Source organism: Dermacentor variabilis, chromosome 4 (genome assembly GCF_050947875.1).
Source record: "Dermacentor variabilis isolate Ectoservices chromosome 4, ASM5094787v1, whole genome shotgun sequence".
Classification (NCBI taxonomy): domain Eukaryota; kingdom Metazoa; phylum Arthropoda; class Arachnida; order Ixodida; family Ixodidae; genus Dermacentor; species Dermacentor variabilis.
The window spans coordinates 44,225,994-44,252,488 of NC_134571.1; the positions used below are offsets into that span (position 1 = coordinate 44,225,994).

At 49.0% G+C, this 26,495-nt stretch overlaps 1 protein-coding gene across 1 annotated transcript in view; it reads left to right on the forward strand.

Annotated features, from left to right (window-relative positions):
- Positions 1-998: 998 nt before the first annotated feature.
- LOC142579039 (retinol dehydrogenase 5-like) overlaps positions 999-26,495 on the forward strand; it is a 68,478-nt gene continuing 42,981 nt past the window's right edge. The window contains exon 1 of the mRNA XM_075688846.1: positions 999-1,383. Coding sequence (XP_075544961.1) covers positions 1,357-1,383 — 27 coding nt within the window. The 5' untranslated portion in view covers positions 999-1,356. The remainder of the gene's footprint in view (positions 1,384-26,495) is intronic.

Here is a 26,495-nt window from a genome sequence, read left to right on the forward strand (position 1 = left end):
TAGTGTGGTCGGTCTTTTTCTTTTCCATAACTACCTACTTATACGTGGCTCTAAAAGCTAGCTAGAGAGACTCTGGCTGTAGTACCATACCTTACGGAGTCACTTTTTATTTTTTCGTTGTCCCGTGTTTTCTGTCGTTTCTACTCTCGACGTCAAACCGTGCATGGCGCTCACAAGTTCACGCACTAGTAACACATGCTTTGCTTACACTGAATGCTCGTCTAGACGCTATTACGCCAGGCCTGGCGGTGCAGCGACGGTCGAAGCCACCGGAAGGCGGCCGACCGGATTACATTACGCGCAGAGCGCGCAGGCTCGGTGACAACTGCGTAACCGATTGCCTAACGGTTCGCCACGCAAAAAAACGCGAGAGCGCGAGCTCATTTCCCCACTGTCACGTTGCAGGAAGAAGGCGGCACCACTCTCTCGGTCTCTCACAACAAGGACACAGGCGTGCGCGAATGCGTAAGCACGCTCAGCACCCAAGGTGATAGCTCCTTTTATCTTCTCGGCGCGTCGGAAAAATAATATCAACTGGCACCGCGTAGCCCCGATGCCATTGAGATATCGGGCACCCCGCTCGCTCCGCGGTGGTAGCGGCAAGTCGGCGGCAGCGTAAACGCGCCCGTAAGTCCGAAAATAAAACACCAATTTCACCTCTTTTCCTGATACGCATCACCGGCTATCTCAACGGATCCAAGTTCGGTCCTTCCGACGTCGCCGAAGGTAGGCGACCGTGCGGAGAGGACATGCGCTTCCAATGACTCTGACAGTCAAGGCCGTCCACTCGAACGGGGCTCACTGGAAAGGGAGAGAGCAGAGGAGAGAGTGGGGAAGGGGCCACGAGAGAGAGAGAGAAAGTGGGCAGCCGAGGGGGAAGTGGAGGAGGCCAGGGCGTGAGAGTAACAAGTGTCTCAAAGGCCGGTCGAAAAGAGGGAGAGAAGGACGAAGGGGGGTGAAAGGAATCGCGATTAGGGCAAAAAACTGCACAAGAAGCGCGCTCTGAACGCCCGTCAAGGGATAGTCGGCTAGGTGTGCGGAGTGCCCGGAAGGACCGACCCACCGGCCAGCTCGTGAACCTCTGCGTCGTTCGTGACCGCGAGCCTCGGGTGAAAAAGAGCGCGAAAAAGAAGAAAAGAAAACGCGCGCGCGAGCGTACGCTCTACACAAATCGCCTTCCCGCCCCGCGCTTCAACACACGGGGGACCTGAAAGAACGTGCTTTATACCTACGAGCCTGCGTTTTGCCTGGTGTGCGCCCGAGCACGCGGTCATCTCGTGCGAGGAACGTCAATTGCTTTCCTTTCCTTGTCGTTGGTGTGCGTAAAGACTTGACGACTGCTGCCCTCCCATCAGGATGCGAGTCTCCAAAAGAAGCGGATGGGTGAGTGACGTGATGACGTGTTCAGCAATTCGACGATTTCGGTTGTAAGGTGGCATGTTGGTCAAAGATGCGAAATCGGGCTTATCGACGTAGTTGAGAATTGTTTCAGGCTTCAGCTTTAAAAAAAAGAACGAAAAGAAAGACAAGCGGGTTAATTGTGAACTAGCGGCCTATGGGACTTCAGAAGCATCAATAATGCGCTTGGCTTATCAATGATTGCAAACCATATTGTAACGCGGAGCTCTGTAGCATTGCGCGAATTGTGGCTCAATTCACGCACGCGAAGTTGACGGCATACCAGGAGATTCCGGTGGTACCGCTGTTTCGGATCGGACTGCTGGTACGATCTGTTGGGAACTCGGCGCTGACGCCCGTGGTTGTACCTGGGTCGCAAGCCCCAAGGGTAGCGTTGGCCTGGCGGCCTGGGGTACAACTGGAAGCATCCGAAGGTCCCGGCAAAGCATGAGTCGACTGGTAACAACGAAACAACTTGTTTATTTTAACATCGCAAAGAGTTGGCGGTCAGGTTTGACCGAAGTAGAGAGACGGGAGAGCACTTCACTCAACAGAAGAAATCGGAGCCCTCCTTTTGGCGTCCGGGGGCAGCTGTTTTTATACTCTCGCAGTTGAGGGCAAGAAGGAACCCCTCAAAAGACGAGCACGTGAATGTACAATGGGCTAATGGTGACGCACACTGTCGTAGCGCTGCCGTAGCACCATGTTGAGCACGATCTCGTAGCACCCTGTCGTGGCGCTGCCGGTCGGACACAATGACTGTAATGAGAGGATGGTCCCTGCTTTGGCATCGCCTGTTTCGGGCACAATGACTGGAACGAGATCCCTGCTTTGGCATCGCCTGTTTCGGGCCCAATAACTGGAATGAGATCCCTGCTTTGGCATCGCCTGTTTCGGGCACAATGACTGGAACGAGATCCCTGCTTTGGCATCGCCTGTTTCGGGCCCAATAACTGGAATGAGATCCCTGCTTTGGCATCGCCTGTTTCGGGCACAATGACTGGAATGCGAGGATGATCCCTAGGCGGTCGCATCGCCGCAGTCGCGCCTGGAAACACCTGGCGATGAGTGTTGCGGCGACGACGATCGGGCCAAAATGTCTGCCGCCCCGCCGCAGTCGCGCCGGCAAAACCACGTGTCGCAGGCGAAACGCAACAGACCGCCCCGCCGGGGGAAGGAGATCCCGATGGACAGGGGACTGCATCCGCTGTCCGGAGGGATGTCGCTCGATGATGCTCATAACCGAAGTCGGGCGTCCCTCGACGTTTCTTGAGCGCAGCGCACAGAGAAGGCCTCGTTCTCTCGTTCAGGTTCGCACGGGACACTGCAAAGTGACTTCGGGAGAGTTCACATTTTTGTTCTCGTTCCCGGCAAGCGTTAGAACTACGCTGAAACTCAACCGCTCAGTCAGCAAGCACGGCACAACCCTCACTAAGCCCTGCCAGGCTCTTTCCCCTTTTTATACCACTGCCTAGTTCCTTACAGTAGTCTAGCATCACTCAGAACGCGTCCACAAATTGAAAAATTGCACTAGAAAGCATATCATCACTTTGAAACACTAAACAAAAGCAATATGTTAAAAAAAAATCCTGCCTCAGGAAGAAAAACATCAGTAACAAACAATTTTGAGGCTGATTCCTACGTTAGGGGCTTCGACTTAAGCCATCGGCGTTACCGTTGAGACTCCCCTTTTTGTAACGCACCTCAAAGGAATATTGTTGTAAAGCGAGGCTCCAGCGCAGGAGGCGGCCATTTTTTTGGAGAGATGGTCTGCAGCCATTGGAGAGGGCAGTGATCCGTCTCAATGATAAACCTCGAGCCGGCTAGATAGCATGACAATTTCTGAACGGCCCACACGAGACATGCACACTCTTTCTCGGTGGCGCTATACGCCTGCTCACGACTGGTCAGCTTACGACTAGCATACAGGACGGGGTGTTCTACTTCTCCATTTTCCCGTTGGCACAGTACAACGCCCATGCCTCGCTCACTAGCATCGCACTGAACAATGAACTCTTTTGTATAGTCTGGCGATCGTAGCACAGGCTGGCTTGTTAGGGCACTCTTTAGGGCGCTAAAAGCTCTTTCCTTGGTCTCGTCCCAGACGACTGTTTGAGGCTCTGTCTTTCTTAGAGCATCCGTCAGGGGAGCCGCGATATCAGAGTACCTAGGGATGTACCTCTGATAGTAGCCGGCGACACCTAAGAACGACCGAATATCGGTCTTGGTGCGCGGTTGCGGAAAGTCTCGCACAGCGGCCACTTTTATTTCAGAGGGGCGGCGACGACCCTGACCAATCACGTGACCGAGGTAGACAACCTCGGCCTGTGCTAACTGGCACTTAGGAGCCTTTACTGTCAAGCCCGCTTCGCGCAGGCGGGTTAGCACTGCCCGCAAGTGTGTCATATGCTCAGACCAGGATGCGGAGAATATCGCTACGTCGTCTAGATACGGTAAAGCGAATTCTTGCTGTCCCCGCAACACTTTATCCATGAGACTTGAAAAACAGTATGGCGCGTTCTTCAAACCAAAACTCAACACTTTAGGACGGAATGTTCCCATTGGTGAAATGAACGCCGCATACCTACTAGCCTCTTCTGTAAGTGGAACCTGCCAATAACCCCTGACAAGATCTAGGGTGGAAATAAACTGAGCGCTACTAACTTTCTCAAGGCGCTCCTCGATGTTAGGGATCGGATAAATTTGATCCTTAGTGATGGAATTAAGCCTGCGGTAGTCGACGCAAGGACGAGGTTCCTTGCCCGGTACCTCAACTAAAATCAAAGGGGAGGTATAATCACTCTCACCTGCCTCAATAACACCGAGCTGTAGCATTTTCTTTACCTCAGCCTCCATAATATCGCTCTGGCGGGGTGACACCCGATACGCCTTGGATCGTACTGGCTCTGGGGAGGTAAGTTCTATATCATGAGTAAGTACAGAAGTCCTACCAGGCCTCTCAGAGAACAGACCTTGAAACTCTTGTAATAGCTGGTGTAGTTCGGTTTTCTGCTCAGGCGACAGCGGCGCTTTACTGATAAGGTCACTAATGACTTGACCGGTGTCTTCCCTGTTCGTCACTGAGCCTAGTCCCGGAAGCTCGACCGGAAGCTCTTCAGGAACGTTTACCATCATGCACACCACTGCTTCCCTTTGTCTATAAGGTTTGAGCAGATTACAGTGGTAAACTTGCTGTGCTTTCCGCTTTCCTGGCAGACTTACCACGTAGTTAACGTCCGACAGTTTCTGAACAATTCGTGCTGGGCCCTCCCACTGCACGTCTAGTTTGTTGTTTAGCGATGTGCGCAATATCATGACCTCATCGCCAACCTCAAAACGACGGGCCCTGGCTGTCCGATCATAATAAACCTTGGCCCTCTGCTGGGCCTTTGCCATTGCTTCACCTGACAACTCCTGTGCCCTTCTTAAGCGTTCGAGGAGCTTAAGCACGTACTCCACCACGACTGGGTCGTCGCCCCTACCTTCCCACGATTCTCGAAGCATGCGAAGCGGAGATCGAAGCGAGCGACCGTACACCAGTTCAGCTGGCGAAAACCCCGTAGCCGCATGCGGCGCGGTCCTTAAAGCAAACATCACCCCAGGCAGACACAGCTCCCAGTCAGTTTGATGTTCAAAACACAAGGCTCTCAACACGCGCTTCATGACGGAGTGGAGCTTCTCAACGGAATTCGACTGTGGGTGGTACACTGAGCTGTGTAACAGCTTTACCCCACACCTTTCGAGAAAAGTTGTCGTCAAAGCGCTAGTAAACACTGTGCCCTGATCTGATTGGATTTCCGCAGGGAAACCAACTCGCGCAAATATGGACAGTAGTGCATTAACTATCTCAACTGAGCTGAGTTCTTTAAGCGGCACTGCTTCAGGGAACTTTGTCGCTGGGCAGATCACAGTCAAAATGTGTCTGTACCCCGTGGCTGTTACCGGCAGAGGTCCCACAGTATCAATAACGAGCCGTCTAAAAGGCTCCGTAATGATAGGTACCAATTTCAACGGCGCCCTCGATTTGTCCCCTGGTTTGCCCACCCGCTGACAAGTGTCACATGTCCTCACGAAATGGTCTGCGTCCCGAAAACACCCTGGCCAATAGTACTCTTGCAAGAGACGGTCCTTAGTTTTCTTAACTCCTAGGTGTCCGGACCACGAACCCCCGTGTGACAAGCGCAACAGATCCTGACGATAGCATTGAGGCACGACCAGCTGATCGAACTCCACTCCTCTGCGGTCTAGATACTTCCGGTACAGGACTCCACCCCTTTCCACAAAACGCGCAGTTTTCCTGGCGATACCTTCTTTGACATTGCAGCGCACGTTTTCCAGGCTGCCATCCTTTTTTTGCTCGGCTATCAAAGCCGACCGGCTGACTTTTAGCAACCTATCAAGTCCGTCTGACGTAGGCGCGATGAGCAAATCAGTAGATAGCTCTTCTAACTTTCCCGCATCGGGATTTTCCTCTCCGGTATCTGGTGCCTTTAACGTTACAGACTCAAGTTTATTCAGTTCGGGCGTGCTCTGAATATCAGCTTGCTGCGCGTCTGACCCTTTTTCGTTGTTTGATAACGTCGGCCCCGCAACTACCGCCTTTGCAGCGAGCTCCCGAACCTTCGATCTGGTTAAGGCCTGAACACTAGCTTCACCAAACAAAAGCCCCTTCTCGCGCAGGAGGTGATCGGACCTGTTTGAAAATAGGTACGGGTACTGGGGTGGCAGCATAGATGACACTGCCGCCTCTGTCTCAAGCGCTCCGAAAGGTCCTTCAATAAGCACTTTTGCTACCGGCAGACACACGCTATGAGCTTCCACGGCTTGCTTGATCCATGCGCACTCGCCCGTGAACATATGGGGTTCTACGTAAGACGGGTGAACTACATCCATCGTAGCTGCGGAATCGCGAAGCACTCGGCACTCTTTCCCGTTCACGAGGAGGTCTCGCATGTAAGGCTCGAGAAGCTTCATGTTCTCGTCAGTGCTGCCTATTGAAAAAAACACAACTTTTGGTGTTGTTTCCGGACACTGCGCCGAAAAGTGACCCGGCTTCTGGCACGTATAACACAAGCGCGCTCGCCTCATCTCGAACCGCTTTCTGCGTTTGGCTGCCGCCGTCTCTTTACGTTTGGTCGGACTGCTTTCGCTCGCATCCGCACTACGCGTGTCCTCCTTTGCTCTCATGGGTGTGAACTTCGGCCTCTCAAACTTCGAGCCAAATTCACCCTTTTGACCGTCCTTAGCTCCGCGAGCCCGACGCGTCACAAACTCCTCGGCTAGCTCAGCGGCTTTAGCCACCGTGCAAACGTCTGGCCTATCCAAGACCCAGTATCGCACGTTCTCCGGTAACCGACTATAAAACTGTTCTAGCCCGAAGCACTGCAGAACTTTATCGTGGTCACCAAACGCTTTCTCTTCTTTGAGCCACTCCTGCATGTTCGACATAAGCCTATACGCAAACTCTGTATATGACTCACTTCTGCCTTTCTCATTTTCCCGAAACTTCCGACGGAACGCCTCCGCAGACAGCCGGTACTTTTTTAGAAGACTCGATTTCACTGTGTCGAAATCCTCTGCCTCCTCTCTATCCAAGCGAGCGACTACGTCGGCCGCCTCGCCGGGTAACAAAGTGAGCAAGCGCTGTGGCCACGTTTCCCGAGAGAACCCCTGCTTCTCGCACGTTCGCTCAAAGTTAACCAGGAACAAACCAATGTCCTCTCCAAGCTTAAACGGCCGCATCAGGTCCGTCATTTTGAACAATACGCGTTCTCCTGCACCGTGTGCCTGACTTCCATTACGAGCGCGTTCCATCTCTACCTCGAGACGCTTCATTTCCAAAGCGTGTTCGCGCTCTTCTTTTTTCTCTTGTTGCTCTCGCTCTTTCTGTTCTTTACGTTCACGCTCTTCTTTTTCTTTCTGTTCTTTAAGTTCGCGCTCCTGTTTCTCTTTTTGCTCTTTAAGTTCGCGCTCATATTTCTCTTTTTGCTCTTTAAGTTCGCGCTCCTGTCTTTTTGACCTCTCCTCAATAGTCTCAAGGCATTCCGACAGCTCGTCATCCTCAGCCTCTAACTCAAGAATAGCCTTTAGCAGTTCAGGTTTTCTTAGTTTGTCTGAGACATCCAGACCCAACTCTCTTGCAAGCTCCAACAATTTCGGTTTGCGCAACGACTTCAAATCCATGGCTGCTCTGAATGCTGCTTTCTCTACTGCTTACTATTGTCTTGCCGCAAACTAACCCGGCAGCAACGACAACCACAATTACCAGCTCTGTTTCTAACACTAACAAAAGCCTGGCAAAGCTCAGAAGAAGAAAGTCCCGCACTCACCAAACCTCGCAGGCAGGAATTCCGCGCAGTCGTTCCGCTGCAGGCAACCAGTCGTCACACAGGGCTCGTTGCACTGCTCCCGGATCGTCGTTGAGCTGCTCAGCATACAGTCAACTGCATCTCTTCGCTGCTGGCCTCCGTTGTCGCGATCTCACCGCTGGCAGACAGTTGTCTGACGTCGGAGGCGATCTCACCGCTGCCAACCAGATGTTTCGGATCGGACTGCTGGTACGATCTGTTGGGAACTCGGCGCTGACGCCCGTGGTTGTACCTGGGTCGCAAGCCCCAAGGGTAGCGTTGGCCTGGCGGCCTGGGGTACAACTGGAAGCATCCGAAGGTCCCGGCAAAGCATGAGTCGACTGGTAACAACGAAACAACTTGTTTATTTTAACATCGCAAAGAGTTGGCGGTCAGGTTTGACCGAAGTAGAGAGACGGGAGAGCACTTCACTCAACAGAAGAAATCGGAGCCCTCCTTTTGGCGTCCGGGGGCAGCTGTTTTTATACTCTCGCAGTTGAGGGCAAGAAGGAACCCCTCAAAAGACGAGCACGTGAATGTACAATGGGCTAATGGTGACGCACACTGTCGTAGCGCTGCCGTAGCACCATGTTGAGCACGATCTCGTAGCACCCTGTCGTGGCGCTGCCGGTCGGACACAATGACTGTAATGAGAGGATGGTCCCTGCTTTGGCATCGCCTGTTTCGGGCACAATGACTGGAACGAGATCCCTGCTTTGGCATCGCCTGTTTCGGGCCCAATAACTGGAATGAGATCCCTGCTTTGGCATCGCCTGTTTCGGGCACAATGACTGGAACGAGATCCCTGCTTTGGCATCGCCTGTTTCGGGCCCAATAACTGGAATGAGATCCCTGCTTTGGCATCGCCTGTTTCGGGCACAATGACTGGAATGCGAGGATGATCCCTAGGCGGTCGCATCGCCGCAGTCGCGCCTGGAAACACCTGGCGATGAGTGTTGCGGCGACGACGATCGGGCCAAAATGTCTGCCGCCCCGCCGCAGTCGCGCCGGCAAAACCACGTGTCGCAGGCGAAACGCAACACCGCGCAAAATTGACTGAAGGGATTAGAATCTGACATGAGCTTGCTCGCTCTTCGCGGCCCCTATATAGCAAGCGTCGCCGGCATTTATCATCAGCATAAATTAAGATGACAAGTTCACAATAAAGTCTATTGTCCTTTTTCCCATTTTCAAGCGATTGTGACCTGGGGGTGATTAGGAATTCAGCGCACAGGTTTGGTACGACGGTATATTTACTTTAAAAAAAAAGCGCCTGAGATGTGCTTGAACATCTCATTTGGAAATCATCGCGCGTAACGGGCGCTCTTTTCTTGTGTTCTTTTTGTTATGTTCGCGTTTCAATTTTTTCCAACTGTACACACATTCCGTGAGGCGAGTGTATCGTATGCAAATGCATGATGACGATGTACAGCACTGCAATCTACATCGTGAGTACACATAATATATGCGGGCGTTAAATGCATGCAACTCATGCGAGAGCAATTAGACTACCATGTTTATCATAAGGGACACAACGCGCAGCGTATAACTACCTCTTTGTTTGTTTGTTTGTTTGTTTGTTTGTTTGTTTGTTTGTTTGTTAGTTTGTTTGTTTGAGGCCGCTTGCAGCGTCAGATGTTGCCGGCGGGATTATGCAGTTTGCCACTGGCTTAGAAGCAGGACGCCTTTCTTCTTCAAACTCTAACCTTTCTTTAGTAAAACAAGAAATAATACAGACGTTTGGAAAAGCAAAGTGGATTCCGAATTCCTCCAACTTTTTACGAGAGAAGTGGGCCCCAAGATGTAATTGGCAGGCGGCCATTTTCAAACTGGAAATTCGAAAAAGAGATAACGGTGTGTACCGAGTGCACGAGTTCAGTGCGATGCTCTATATGTAAGCTTCTCGATTCGTACTTTATTTGCCTCGTATCCCGGACGATCACTATGCCACAGTGTCCTTTCTCTTCTTATCTTTTTTTTTCATCTCGTAAAAGTTTGTTTCTGATGTTTGCTCTTACGTCCTCGCGCGAATTTCGCCTGTGAGATATTGTGTCCGGATGCAGAGCGATCGCAGGACACGAATCCAAATAAAGTTCAACGGCTTGGCGATTTCTTGCCGAGATTGAAATCGATGTTTACACAGCTGCTTTCTGCTTGTTTGATCGAAAACGTTCATTTTTGGGCCTATCGAAATTTGGGTGGCGCTATTTGTTAGTAAAATGGTATGCGACGCACGTGCACATCAAGCATGTTATGAGCTCTGCTAGCGGAAGTTTGAAGTTACGTGACATTCAAGCGCACGCGCTCTTTTCCTAGACTGTATGATGCTCTCTCTCTCTCTCTCTCTCTCTCTCTCTCTCTCTCTCTCTCTATATATATATATATATATATATATATATATATATATATATATATATATATATATATATATATATATATATATATAAACGAGAAGAAATGGGGTTAACCGAGGGGCCCGATTTTTATTACTCATATCATAAGAAGCAAACAAACACTGACACCAAGGACAACATAGGGGAAATTACTTGCGCTTAATAAATAAACGAAATAAAGAAACGATAAATTAATGGAAATTAAAGTGGATGACACAACAACTTGCCGCAGGTAGGAACCGAACCCACAACCTTCGCATATCGCGTGCGATGCTCTATCAATTGAGTTACCGTGAAGGCTGTGGGTTCGGTTCCCACCTGCGGCAAGTTGTTTTTTCATCCACTTTAATTTCCATTAATTTATCGTTTCTTTATTTCATTTAATAAGCACAAGTAATTTCCCCTATGTTGTCCTTGGTGTCAGTGTTTGTTGGCTTCTTATGATATATATATATATATATATATATATATATATATATATATATATATATATATTTCATATTATATTATATTATATAGTCATGACCATATAAAGCTAACAGACAATGAAGCATCGGGAAAATAATTAGCAACAGCTGGGCAATAAAGCAACGATTACCGCAAGGTTGCGAAGATCAGTTTCACTGTATATAGAGAGAGATATGTTGGACAACGTGTCGAGAACTGGAAAGACGAGGTTCGGAAAATGATGGAGGATAAAGAGGGGCAACAAACGCGCATTATAAACACGTGCTCCAATGCATGGGAGAGGCACCCAGTAGAAGGATGGCGTGGTGCGCCGGCTTATATATCCGTCCGCGATATCGTTTCGGAGCGAGCTCCAGTTATCATACGAGAGAGAGAGAGAGAGAGCGAACAGTTATTGTTAATGAGGTGTGGCGACTTCCTCGGATAGGGTGGAGCCCTTAGTTCAGGGCCCTATCGGTTCGCGCCGCTCCCGCCGGATCAGCGGTCGCTGCTCTCGCGGGTCTCAGCTGTTTAGCGCAGTCGTCGAATTTCTATTTGCACCAGATCGACTCGGTGCAGGAAGAATCATCGTTCAAACACCACCGTCTCCAGCGCAGAAAAATGGTGCTCACGTCGCTCGTTGAAAGCTCCGGTTTGTGTCAAAGACTTTGCGCACTGCTCTTAAGGTGTATTCGGGAAGAATAAACAGAGGCAGTAACTGCTTTACGTAATGAACTTTCCACGTTCGTCGGAAACCACTCGCTTCGCTGTAGTTTTACTGTTTTCTCCAAGGCGCCTTATGGCTGCTAAGCACAAACGGCACCACAGGCTTGCTTAATTTTATCTTGCTCCGTCTCCACCACAAGATTTCTGTGATGAGACGATGGGACTCACCGCAGAACGTTCTGCGATGAGTGCTACAAAACTGTTAAGCTCTGTTGCGCACGTCAGATGGGCACGCTGGCGTGGATACGTGACAGAGAAATCATCGATGCTTATTACAAACGATAACGTGTAAATAACGCACGGTGTAGAGGCGGTTTCGTCGATGAGAGTCAGACGCAGCGCTCATGGCGGTAGCGTATATACCGCGCGATAACAACGCAAGACATAGCCTGGAAGTTCTTCAGCGCGTGGCTCCTTCTGCACACAGTTCGTTCCCGGAGGCTATCTAGCAAAGGAGGACGCCGCCGCGTGCCTGCTGTATCGTTCCTGATTGCAGATGCTTTCTTGCATAAAAGTGTAGCGTGCCACTTTTCGCCAATCGTTCACTGCCGAAGCGAGGCGCCAGCTGCTCACTAAAAGGAAATGAGAAAGATAAAAGAGCATAGCGTAGTGTTGATGGGCACCCGCCGTGCGTGTTCGAGTGCTTTTTTTAATTGTTGCCGAAATCTGTCATACCAATCGACACATTGTTGTTGTTGGCAGCATAGATGTTTGACCAATACGTCGGCAATATTCGAGAAACTCCTTGGCGTGTTGTAACGTGGTAAACACTGTGCGGATGCGAACGTGGAGCCAATTCAAACTTGGCGTTCTTGCAACCGACTTTGATTAATACATTCTTCAGAGGAATTTCGTGTTTAGCACAAGGAAAACAAGTGGTGCTGTGATTGTCTATAGCACAAATAAAAGTTAATGTAAAGGTTCTCGGCGCAGCAAGAAATCTTAGGCGTCTACATGCAAGCGTTCGGCGGCTTCTTTTATTAGTCACTTTATGGCGTTGTCTGCCGATAACGAAATTGGTACCAATCTCAAGGTCAAGTTTTGTTATACTAGCACCGGCGATGCGTAGCGTCTGATTTTAAATATTTATTGATGCATCGTTAGAACTGCGCAGACGTTAACTGTCCAAGTGTGAAAGGAAACAGAGTTCTTGCACCTATTTATGTTGTTATTATACGGCGTATTCAAGAACGCAACTTAAGTTGAAATCCATGCATGACTTGACCTGAGTGACGCCTGGCGTGAAAGTCTCCATCACGCTCATTGCGTTTCCTACGGCGCGTTAACGCCAGGCTTCATTTAAATTAAGTCAATCATGGACTTCAACTAAAGTTGCGTTCTTGATTACAGGGAAGTCATTAGCACTTGTGCCTCAGTGATTACGTACTTGCCTTTCTTTAGCGCAGCTCATAATGAGTGTGAAGGAAAAATGATAGACATTTCGACCGACATTGTTCCTATAGCCTCCAAAGCAGTTCTCGCTATGTATTCTGAATTTACAATATTATCGATATATTTATTATCTGTGTTCGTTTACGAAGCCCTGCCAGCGATCTCTTTCCCCTGGCATGCACCGGTGTTGGGGTGCTGCGTGAAAGACAACACTCGATTAGCATTCAATATGTCCCCCTACGAGTAGACTCGGGTATAGCGAATAAATTGCACCTGATATAGGGAGGTGTTTACAAAGGTGTTTACACCCTTAGAGCTCCCGGAAGGTGTGAGAACTCCGTCATACGCTTCGCTGTCTTCATGTGTTAAACAGACTTATCCGCATCAGTTGTGGACTGTAGCGCCAGCCATGCATACATGTGTGCATTGTTACACGGATTTAGCGGCTAAACTCAACTCGAATAAAGAAATAATCAGTTGCTCAAGGTTTCTCTAAAGTTTAAGAAACTCGTCGAAAACAGGAAGCCCGGCTAAAAACGACTAAAAGACCGCCCATTCGCCGTGCACTGGTTGGAAAAGCTTTTGCAGGGTAAACTCCAAAGCACTGCTTGCCAATAGCTCCCGTGAAAAGAACCGGCTTGGCCTCGAGCGATTATAAAATCTTCGGGCACGTCCCTTGCCCAAAGTCGAGGTCCTTCGAGCGCCTTCCGAGTTGACCTCGGATCAGAGGTAGGTTGCTCTGCTCGCTCAGACGAGGCGCGATTACACAGCGGTGAACTACCGTACAGTGAACCGCTGTGTACAGCGGTTCACTACCGTACAGTTCAATACCGTACAGTGAACTAAACGTAGCTGCGGAGGAACAGAGCAGGTATGCAAGATTAATGCAGCCACCTCCGCGCATTCGTGTAACAGTAACGGGGGAGGGGACTAGGCTGGTAGAGAAAGAAAACAAAATGAGCGAGTGCGCATCTCATGCTTTCGGCCGTGCTGGGTGCCCTTGATCCAAGCAAGGCCGGAGTTGACGGTTTGTAGGAGAATGCGCGCGATTGACAACTTCCCACTCACCGACCGCTGTCTGGGCGTACTATAATGCGAAGGCGATGAGGTGTTCGTCCTTGTTTTAGTCACCCGTCGCTGTGGTTGTGTGTTTAAGACCTTGTACAGCTGATCAGAAGGTCGCGGGCTCCTTGATTCGCGGCAGCTGTGGATTTATTCCTACGGGCGCAGATCCGCAAAACGCCTCGTGTATACGCATGTTTAGGTACACGCTTAAAAAAAAAATGGCATGCGTCCAAAATTGATCCGTGGCCTCCGAAACAGTTTTCGCTATTTAATCGTAATTTCCGATATTATCGGAATATTTATTGCCCGTGTTCGTTTAAGAAACCTTGCTAGCGGTCTGTTTCCCTGGCATGTACCAGTGTTGGGGTGCTATGTGAAAGACAAAGCTCGATCTGCATTCAATGTGACACTTTATATTTATTTATTTATTTATTTACTATTAGCCCTTCTCGGCTCATTGCAGGATGGGTGCAACACCGAGATAAAAAAAACTATAAAACATTTCTTTGGTTCCACGCCTACATCGTGAAAGCGTGCTGTCGGGCAGATTCTTCAACTCGTCGTAAGTATATTGAACTTGTAGTTCCGCGGATACCGATGAATCGATATTAATTTGGCGCGTTCGTATTGGTCCCCACTAATTTACCCGCCTTGGTACAACTAGCAGGACGCGAAGTCCCTCTGTTGTGAAAAAGGTACCCATGTACACTCGTGGTGCGGTGCCATATTCTGAGAGGGACGGTTTCAAAAAAAAAAGCGGCTACTTGGACGGGGAATTTAGGCGCATCTTCTGTCTTCGTTTTAGAGAACGTGTGGGGCGGTACTGGGGAACGGGTGTCGAAATGGTTTGTCTCCTAGTGCCGTATTACGTAATAATTGGTGACACGTAGCCTCGAACGTAAGCAAACGCTAGGTACGCATTATAAACGGGACTCTTCCCTTCAATGCCACATGAACTGTATACGTATGCCACGGAGAGAGAGAGAGAGAGAGAGAGAGAGAGAGAGAGAGAGAGAGAGAGAGAGAGAGAGAGAAGGGAAGACGGAAAGGCAGGGAGGTTAACTAGACTGAGTCCAGTTTGCTACCCTACACGTGGGGAGGGGAATGGGGAATGAAAGAGGAAGAGAGAGAACTTAAGTGTAGGACGTCTATAGTCGGGCACACAAGTCTGTTGCCCTCAGGTAGCGAAAAAGCGCTCGAACGGCTTTCTGGGCCAATGAACTGTGAGGCCAGGCTCCCAAGATCTTGGCTTCCGTAAATGGCCTGTCATCCAGTCTATTTAAGGCACACTGGAGAGTCTCACGTTGATTATCGAAGCGAGAACAGTGGCACAGAAGGTGACTGATGGTCTCTTCACACTTGCACTTAGCGCACATTGGTGAATCCGCCATTCCAATACGGTAGCTGTAGGAGTTGGTGAATGCTACTCCTACCCACAGCCGCCACAGCAGTGTATGCCACGGAGCGGTGTTATCGTCTTCCGACCTTCCAACCCCCTTCTCGTGCAATGCGCATCGATGGGCTATCCTCATTACTTCAGCGCTAGCGACACGTGCGCCCTCAAGGTCGCCCGCCCGCATCTCGCAGGGAGAGCATCATTTGCTTTATCGGCTGTGAATACCTTTTCGAGGAAGCCGCAGGTCGCACCATCGCTCCTTTGGCGGCCGCGGAATCGATACTATATTATAGAGCGTAATGTTTTTCGCGTCAGTTAGGATATTTTCCTCCCTCGCACGGACGACAAGCGCACGATTAAACGCAATAAAGAAAGCGAATTAACAGCAGTCTCTCAACCTGGCTGTGATTTGTCACCCACGGGCCAAACATCTTCAGTCATACGCAAGAACGATTTTGTGTGGTCTGCACGCGAGCGTTAAAGCTAAGCTAGTAATCTGCTTGGGTGAGAACTGCGTCCGCTGTTCTCGAACTTTAAACAGAACCTTAAGGAAGGAGCGGAATAAATAGTAAAATAATAAAGCAGTCGAAATAAAAAAAAATCAGAGGACATCTAAGCACTTATTATGAATCGTGAATGCGAAAGCATTAACGTTAAACTGAACGCCGCTGAGCGGCCCTTCGAGTTTTGAGCTGCGGGTAATGCGCCATAGCGGCACGTGCTGCCCGGCCAGCAAGCAGCAGCAGTCTGCGGTGCCGACGCCGCATGCCACCGACGTCCTGCACGGCTTGAGACCGAGGAAGCAGCAGCGGCCGCCAAGACGGGCAGGCGCACGCAGCAGCCAAGCCCAGTGGGGGAAAAGAGAGGGGGTTACGAACTCCGCGCCGGCTTCCGAGAACAACTCGGCGGCACCCGCACGTGCGCGTCATGCGGCTGCCTCGCCGACGACAACCCGGCCCGCAGCGCGGCGTCCAGTCACCGCACCTGCTCCGAGGAGGCGCGCTAGTGACATGGCGTCGCGGCGATGCTCTCTCTCCCCTCACACAACACCCTCTCGCCCACTCTGCTCCATCGAGGCGCGTTCGTGGCGTGGCGTCGCAGCCATTGGGAATTCAGGTGCTGTTTCGCTGCTTTCAATGGGCCACTTGATGCTTTCGCATCAAAATAAATAAATAAATAAATAAATAAATAAATAAATAAATAAATAAATTCCCTCTCTTGTACGAGGACAGCAAGTAGAATTCATTTGTACATGCAATCCGTATTATGGCCATGCCAATTAACCAGAAATCCGTCGCTATAGTCAGTAGCATTGCTGGTTAAGTCTCGCGTTCGAGGGCAACCCCGCGAGCAAGGTTGACACGGTTTCACTACATGTACATGCGCCTTGAGAGAAAACAATGGCTAGTGTGGGGCACCACAGAGAGAAACACTATTTCCGGCGCCAGAGTAAGAGACAAAAATAAAGGCAATCTCGTCACCTCATGGTCACGCAAACACCATTTATTTATATCTGTTCACTTTAAAGAGAGAGAGCGAGAGGGGTAAGGAGAGAAAGGGAGGTACAATATACAAATGAACTCTGATTTGGCTGCCTTGCCCGGCGAAAGGGGGACGGAAGAAATCCGAGGTAGCTGGTAGCAGCAGGAAAACTATGTCAGAATGACAGCGGTATTACATTCTGGTTGTCCTCTTGCTTATAAAGAAGGCAGTCCAGCTGCGACAGATCTAACCTGAAAAGCAAACACTAAAGACTTTCTAAATGAACGCTGCCCATTGTATGCATCCTTGCGCACCTAATTTGATGATGATTCCTCGTTATCTAGTCTAAGATGACCTGCCGAGCATCTCAAGGCTGCACAACGTCTGCTTTTAAGAACTGAGCTACAGAAAAACAATACCCGCTGTTCCTGGTTCATTTCTTTCGTCATTTTTTTTCCTGAGATGTGAATTGCGCTAAGCAGCCGAGTTATTTCGTGGCACAGGCTTCTGACGCGATAAAACGCACTCAAATGGGACATGCTGACAGTCTGTTTAAAGTGCGCACTAAGCGTCATATCGCGGAAATCCACGAGTTTGTGAAACATAGGAAGAAAAAAAAATGCTGTCCATTGTTTAAAACTCGCGAGAGGTTATGCCTTACTTACGTCTGCGACGCAGACAAAGTGATATCTTGTCGTCAGGGTGGCCAGGACTTAACCCAAGCTCTGGTCCAGAAGGATAGCTGTCGTTAGCTCAAACGCGAACTGCAGTCCTGTTATGAATAGTTCAAGTGACGAAAGGCAACGATTTTTGGCCGTCAAGGGCAACTACCGTTTCAGTAGTCGGAACCTTTTCAAGAAAATTATATTCCCGACGTTCTTGCTCGTAAAAGTGGGATCTGACATCTGGCATGCAAGAGAACGAGATAGTGACTGAGCTTTGTGTTGCTGTATGTCTGAGTTGACTTTCAGTTTTAATGTAGCATTGGTGTACTTATGTGACTGGAGTTTGTGTTTTTAAGATTTGGAGTTGACTTTCAATTATAGTGTGACATTAGTGCACTTGTGTGACTGGAATTTATGTTGTTATGATTGCATTACCTTTATTATGACTTATTCTTTTCTTAAATCCCTACGTGAAAAGGAGTAGGCGGCGCAAATTAAAGGATACAACATCTCCTAAATACCGATAACAATAAAAAAAAAAGGAGAACACTAGGAACACACGAGATTTCCTCTATCTAAACCAGTGGCTTTCTCTGCGCCCCTAGACTAGGGATCTCTGTGATATCGCGAACGGCCAATCAGGTGGCCGGTCTGTAACCGTCGTAGGACTCCGCACTTACGCATTTACTATCGCTGTCACCGCCTTCTAGGAGAACAACTCGGCAGCTTGAAACGCTATGCGCGCCTTCCCTACGCACAAGGTGGAGAACTGGGAGCGGGGACACAAAAACGTTCATTGTCCCAGTAATGCGAGGGGAAGACGTCGATGGCACACCAGGTTCGCGAAAAGTGGAGGGCACCTCCGAGCTCTAACAACGTGGCCCGTTTAATGGGATGACCGGACGAAAGCCACCTCCGGCGGCACAGACACCTAGAGGGATCTATTTTGCATGCGAGCTTGGGCTGGTTGCGGAAGTTGAATGAACCCTTTCAACACACTGTTTAGTGAAAGTTCGCGTAGCGGTGACGAGAACCACCCCGTCGTCCAAATCTCGGACCGTGCCCTATCAACTAATCAGCGCCTGGTGAAAACGACCCTATGGGCCACAAGATGACGTTGTAGGGGACGGAGTCGGTAGTCTCTTAAAGGGGTCAGTGTTTATCTATCTTATATATGTAAGTAAGCAACCAATTACGGCTACTACTACTGCACCAGAAATCCGAAGCGCAATTTTACAATGATATGGCCCCGGCTAGGCCTTTCAGTGGAACCAGCATTTGCAAGCATGGATTCTCCAAAGAAAGGGACACCGGCTGCCCTAAAGCTCTGCATAAAGCCCCTAATCAGCTTAAGCTCCTTCTTTAATGTAGCGCCAATCCTTGAGGAGCCGCCGACGCCACTTAGTTCCGGTTCCATAATTTCTTATTTCCGGTTCCGCCATTTCCGGTAGGAAGTTCCTGCGCTGGTTTCTTCGATCGATCGTGGCCTTCCATGTGGTTTCCGTGTTCGCCAGCAACACGCCGAGAACACGCATGCTCAAGCAATCCGTGCGCATCAGTGTTTCCCGAGCGTGAGTGCATTCGTAGGCTGTGGCTGAGCCCCAAAGGGGGCAAGTAAATTATTCGCTCGATGCTTCTGCATGCCGCGCACGTACAATCAACAGCAAAAGTTTGCGAGATGCGGTTTCCCCTTCAAATGTGAATTCCTGCACTGTTAATGCATGACACTTCGTATTTAATGGATCACTGTGTAGGTGCCGAAGGCTACTACATGCTGGAACATTTAATTCGAGGCTGTGTGATCACGCTTCGCGAGAATTCAGCTTCTTGGCAGATCCTGTGTCCCGTAAACTTTTGCGGTTGACTGTACTGCTAACCATCTTCACTTTTCCCGCAGTGTCCATTCATCCCCTGCACGTGGCGTAAATTTACCTGACACAACCCAGTGCTCTCTCTCTCTCTCTCTCTCTCTCTCTCTCTCTCTCTCAGTAGTGTCATTCTGGCCGTTGAGGTATGAAAGGCAAAGTCGAATGTACATACATACAGTAAAAAAAAAAAATTTGACCTGCCACACAAAAAATGGGACACAGCTGTTTGCGAAAGGCTCACTATCACAAGACACACACTATTAAAAATATGTCACAAACAGAGTCGAAGTACAAAGTACACGCAATAAAAGAAAATCGACCTGTCACAAAAACGCTCGGACAGAGCTATTTGCAGAAGGTTCGCTGTCACAGGGTTCTCTTTCTCTCTCTCTCTTACACACACACACACACACACACACACACACACACACACACACACACACACACACACACACACACACACACCTCAGACAGAGAGAGAGAGAGACAATAATGGCAGATTCAGTACTGTCAGACTCTTGCTCCCTGAGTATTCTCACATTTATGCGAGGGACTGGACTGATCGACTCATAGTGAAACATTTTGTGCAAAACAGACGCTCAGGTGGAGAAATTGCCGCCTAGGTCTGCCGAGTTAATCCCGCTTGCAGTAACATCATTACCACCGACATCTGTCATTTCCTATTTCTATTTCTATTTCCCCCACCCCCAGTGTAGGGTAGCAAACACGGTGCTCGTGTGGTTGACCTCCTGCCTTTCCTTGCTCCCTCTCTTTCTCTTTACCTGACACAATGCACCTTTAGCGCCATCAGAGCACGACAAAGCTTCATCGAAGCGAAATCACAACCGCTCTTCATCTTATGCGCGTGCAACCCTCGGTACGGTCGCGGAAAATGCGGCGGCGGAAAGACCGGCAGAAACATCATGGCGGAACTTCCGCTTCCATCGGTTGGAAAAGCGGTGGAAGAGTAGGAGGACGGGTTGGTGGTAACTTCAATGACAGTGGTGGTGGTGGTGGTAGTAGTAGTAGTAGTAGTAGTAGTAGTAGTAGTAGTAGTAGTAGTAGTAGTAGTAGTAGTATGGAGAGGCTTTTTCTCACGTACAGACCGTCATAAGCTCCGTATACGTGCATCCTGCTAAGCGCGTTGGGCGAGTCAGCCCATACGTTGCGGGCGAATTTACCAAACTCGCCTGCACGATCGCTCGGCCTGACTCGCTTGCGTTCACATGAATCCGACGACCGGTTTTCAAGCCGACAAACCAGCGCGACCCGAGTATGTCAGTTTCACGTAAACGTAGCTGTACAGACGGGAGCTGCCAAACTTCGTGTGTAGAAGCCGGACGTCTCCTTGCTGTGTATAGTTGTGGGCCGTCAGTAATTGTAGGCGTCTTAGCTGTTCTGAATATGTCAGTGATTGCACATTATGGGGAGTGAAATTAGCGGGGGAGCGGGAGTGGCCTTTCCCGAAAAGTTGGAAGTTGGGCCTACTGAAACGCCCTAATAGAGCGATAAACGACTCACAAATAATAATAATAATAATAATAATAATAATAATAATAAAAGAAAAGGATGTAAGGACCAGACACGTGACTTATTTATCAGGTTTAGTGTGTTTTAGCCAAGGACCGACTCGACCAAATTACTCCACGTCATGTGTCGACGCTGTAGCTACTCGTACATGCGGCAATAATATAGTGTTAGCAGGCGCACAAAGTCTCGAATATTGTAGCGAGGGAAGCACCGCCCAAGAGCATCGTACCTATTGGAGGTTACGCCATCCTCTCCAAAGTTTTCCTTCACGCATTCTTGCGAAGACACCTTCGTGTGCATGCCTTGTGGATGAGCGTTTGCGCGCACATTTCGCGTTAGAGCGCTCGTATATCCTACGCTCTGGTCTGCTTACTTGTACGCGGACTCTTCCTAGTGTTTATATAGGCGCAAGCGCTAAGAACTGATTCTTTCTTCCAACACATTCATTCTCTGTTCTTATTCTTTTTCTTTTTTCACACGTTCTTTCGTGCCATGCCAAGCTACTCTTCCAGCATGGATACTTGCCCGAACGCAATGCTCAACAAGTTTGCGCAGAGGGTTGCTTTTGCACTCGCCCAGACACCTCAGAATATCTCGGGGAGCGGGTTTCGCCCGACTTAATGGGGACGACCACGAAAAAAAAAGTTTTATCGCAGAGCAAAATATAAAAGAAAGGCACAAAAGCTTGTTTATCCTCTGCGCTTTGATAGGACACAATACATGTATGTACGTAGCGCCAAACTTGCGAACCGCCTGTACTTGTCTGAGCCGTCCAAAAGCTGGATCAGTCAGTTAAACGTGCCGGAGTTCCCTGCCACCCTTCGAATGTTTTGTTTAAGTAAACCAAGCTATAACTCGTTTTTAAAGTGCCCGAGCTGGAACACAACAATAACAGGAAGGCACTTCGCGAAGCTGTAGAAAAAGATTCCTCGGCAGCCTCTTGGCTGGCGCCGGCTAAGGTAGTTTTGTGTGCTCATGAACTGCATTTGGAAACAAAGGACCGCTACGCAACCTGCGCCTGATGCGGCGACTGATGCGTATCGCTATTTTTTTTCTGTTTACAGGGCCAGTGATATGCAGTTTCATTCTTTTTCCTTTCCACTGTTTATCATAAGAGGTGCCCAACGTTGCGATGCGCCGAGAAAGAACAACGAGGAAACAATTCGTTTCCTACCTCTCCGGGATAAATACTTTCGCATGGCGAGCCATTTCCCGGAGCGCTCGGCTGTTCTTAACCAGCGACCTTCAGAGTGGACTTGTGTCTGCCGTGTCGTGACTCGATGCCCTTGGCTGCGGCGTCGCTGACCTTGGTGGTTACATTGCTTGCTTGTTTGGTGACTGGTCATTCGCTTGTCACATTTTAAAACGAAGCTTTCTTTCCCTCTTCCTCCTGCGCTGCTGCTGTTGCCTTCGTCGCACGCCGCGTCGGGAAGGGGGGTTCAGAGGGTGTATATGTATACATGGGAGTAGCGTGGCAGAGAGGAGAGTCGACGCGAGAAACTTGTTTGTACCTTTCTATTTCATCGCATGAGCACAATGCCCCGTCGAGCTCCCTGGGCGTCGTCGCATCAGCCTCTTTGGAGTTGTAATTATCCGTGACCCCCCTTAAAAGCATTGCCGAAACTACAGAGCTTACCTTTATACAAACATGCACGTCCAGAGGGGGATGTGGATAGAACTGTAGAGAGGAGGAGGAGAGGAGGCAGAGAATAGTATAAAACCGACGCAGTCGTGAAACGAGTGAATAAACAGCCTTGTCACTCTCGCATTTCCCATACTGGGGAAGAGGGTGAGAGAGGGAAAAGGTGACGGGAGAAGGCAAGGAAACAGCGCTTGCGGGCCAACTGAAGGTGCGACACGCCTCTGCTCTTTCTGAAAAACAAACACCATGCAAATTTATGATGCGGACAACTGACGGACAACTGACGCAAGGCGTGCAGACTCAAAGCCACACTAAAACACCGTAGGGTCTGGCGACACTACGGAGGCGGTCACACGTCAAATCAACACTTCTGTGTCCGACACGGTAGCTTGACGGCTATGGCATCGCTCGACGTCGTGGGTTCAATCCCGACAGCGGCAGCCGCATTTCGATGGGAGCGAAATACAAAAACGCTAGTGAACTTAGATTTAGGTGCACGTTACAGAACACCAGTGTGTAGAAAATCCGGAGTCTGCCACTATGGCGTGCCTCATATTCCGACCGTGGTTTTGACAGGTACAGCCCCATACTTTAAATAAAGTTTAACACTTCTGCCACGATGCGATGTGCCATGTGAGGCAATGAAATTGCTCAACCCTCCCAGAGATTATGAAGAATGGCGCACAACGATGCCTCAAACAAACACGTCCCCCTGTGTGTCCTGTACAAACATACCAGCATATATACCAACTTACCATGTATACTAGAAAGAGAGACAAAATAAAGAGGAAAGGCAGGGAGGTTAACCAGACGGGTAGATCCGGTTTGTTATCCACGCTGGGGAGAGAAGGGAGGGGGAGCAGGTAAAGTGATAGCAAAGTAGAGATAAATAAAGAAAGGAGCATAGACATACAATCACAGTCAGATACTGTCACCGTATACCGTCACCACACAGCACAGTAGCACTTGCAGCACTATAAACATCTGTTCAGGCTGCAGCCGCTTGTCCAATTCTGTTGCCCTTGAAAAGGGCAACAGTGCCCACGTCGCCCTCCGCTGCGATGGTTTGTGATTTCGGATTCTAAAATAAGTTACTCTGTTAGAGGATGTATACAATGTACCCTGTGTGCATACCAACAAGACTGCACTGCGGTATTGCAGTATCGTGGGCGATGGCCTCCGGATGCCGGGTCTAGCCTGACTTCATAGTATAACGTAACGTATCATGAACAAGAAAGAGAGAGAGGGAGAAGGCGACACACGTAGCACCGTATTTAGTACTACATGTGTCCCGGTACCTCTCCTTTCTTTTTGTCCTTGTCTATCGTGCACTACGTACACGTCATGCTCTACCAACCCACTCAAACCGCTAGACTTACGGACGAAGCCAAAAGGAATTGCCGAAGCAGTTTGCGACAACAGCGTGGCAACTATTCTTGTCCTGGGCGGTGCCGAAATCATGAGACAAAAGCTATCGATAGCGTGTGAAAGCATTCAAACCTATTCATATAATGCAAAAGTGTGCATAAATCTCTCCTTTTAACTTTCCTCAATGCCTCACCCTACAACTCCTGCAGCAGTCGCTCTTAGAGTCGGTGACTATAACCGCTTACCTGACAGCGAGAGGACCAAAGCCGGAGGAAGATCCCCAGCTTCAAACTTTAGTCTTGCACTGGGATGCTGACATTGCCCGGGCTTTTTCGTAGACTTCGTCTCATGTGCATAGGTTGGAGTCCCAATTATCTTCCAAAAAAGGAACAAGAAGACCAAGAAAGCGTTATTTGAGTATAATCCGGATTCCTAGACGACCTTCAATAGCAAATATGACGCATACTCGTGAGTCTTGGTCGACGAGTAAAATTAATGCTCTGAAGTAACTTCACATGACATGAGATGTCGACTAATCAGCAGACGAGTTCGCCTTATGTCACGCCGCAGGGAGTTTCTCCGAATACCTGAACAGAAAGCAGGCAGGCGTTGTGACGCTTCCGGTGCCCTTTTCCAATCTGTTTCTGTTTCCCGTTCTGCATAATGGTAACGGTTATGCGGATAATGATAATAAATGTGAAATGGAGTCACTAGACTGCTTTATTTCCGCGTGTCTTTACCAATACAGGAAATTGCGCGGCCATAAATTCAGCTACACTACGTATTAACCACTTTCGGCGCACGGAGAACGCAATGGTTTCTCATGCGTGGACAACCGGCTCTCGATCTTTTTCCGATAGCTATCGACCGAGTCCCGCAGAAAAACAAACAGCCGTCAAAGATGCACGACGAGATCGGCGTCCTCGCACTTCACAAAGAGCGTACGGGAAGCACCAGACGCAACGTGAACAGTTTCAAAACTTTCGCATGGCTTAAGCAGGTCAGCACCATTGTCTGCAATGGAGCCAGGTCAGCGCGATGGAGCAAACGTGCCGGTTGAGTCCCGCCTCTCCACCGCCGAGAAGCATTGCGCAACTCTCGTGCTGACGACCCTGCAGGCACCCGAGCAGACAAAGCCTGCTCGGTGGCTTCCTGCATCGCTCACTGCTGTTGCGATAGAGATCGCACCGCAGAGGAATAGCCACGCGCAAATTCATGGCAGTACGTTAGGGTTTAACAAAACTTCGTCTGATCGGGTAGCACATTGAGGATGAAGTTGAGATCACAAAATCGGGTAAAGACGAAGTTTCGCATTGTTGCCTGAAGCGTTTCTTTGTAACGATGCTGCTTTGTTTTGATTGTGTACATATAATGTTTTAATGACGTTGTGTGTGCACTAACCATCCCTCTACTCCTTCTTCTACGCATACTATGTGTATTTCGGTGTACAAAGCTGCGTGCGTTACTGTACCACCTCTTCAGCAGTAAAGGAAATTAGCTGGTGCCGTATTTCAATTCCAACATCTATTCTTATCATGTTCATAAAAACCTGTCACGTCAGTTTCATTCACTTAGAAATATCAGAAAGCTATCATGATAAGAGCTATAAGAGAAAAAAGAGCTATTCGAAAAAAACGAGAGCCGATTGTGAGCGCATGAGAAATCGTTGCCTTCTCCGTGCTACAAAAGAGATTAATCCATAGTGTAGCTGAGTTTGTGGCTGCGCAACTTCCTGTACTGGAACAAACAGGTGAAAAACAAAACAGTCCAGTGACTCCATTTCACCTCTATATTATTATTATCATCATCAGTATCATCGTTATCATTGTATAGAACGCGAAACAGACACAGAGGGGAAAGGGGGCACCATAATGGTTACAACGCCTGCCTGCTGGCTGTTCAGGTGTTCCGGGAAACGCCTTGCGACGTGACATAAGGTGAATTCGTCAGCTGATCGGTGGTCATGTCATGTCCTTTCATGTTAAACCACTTCAGAGCATTTTTTTTTGTCGACCAAGACTCACGAGGAGAGGTGCGTCGTACTGAAGTTCGCCTACGAGGCCTGGTTATAGCGAAAATAACTCTTTCTTGGTTTTCTTTTTGCTTCTTTGGATGAGAATGGGATCTGCATCCTACACATGAGACGAGGCCTATCAAAAAGCCCGTACAACGCAAGCATCAGGCTGCAAGGCTAAATTTTCAAGCTGAGGCTCTTCCGCCTGCTTTGCTGATCTCGCTGTCAGGTAGGCGGTTTATACGGACTCGAAGAGTGACTGCTGCATGAGTCAAAGGAGTGAGTATATCTCACTATTCGTCAGTATATCTGCTGATTTTCAGAAATGCTCAGTGATTCAGTAATAACGCCGCGGAATATACAGATTTTCGGTGCCTTCCATAAAAAAAAAATTATCGTGAAATCTACTTCTTGAAAATTTTGTATTTTTTCCTGCTACTTTCTACTACTACATTTTTAGTAGATGAATACTGGAAAAGCAGTTCCAGTAGTGCGATTAACCTTTACTGCGCAACAGCAACGAGTGATATGTGCTTTTTGTGTTTATTTTCCAGCTTAAGCATAGTCGAAAACACACTAAACACTTAAGGCTTCAAATACCAGGTGTCTTCCGAGGCCTTTCAAAAGCTGGTTTGAACACTGGAACAAGACGTCATTGGTATTCAAGACTGTAGCTGTGCGTCGTGAGGTTTTTCAAACGACAGACCGGGGGCAAGAATTTCGGAGGTTATTGTATTGCGTTACTGCTTCGCCGATGGCGCA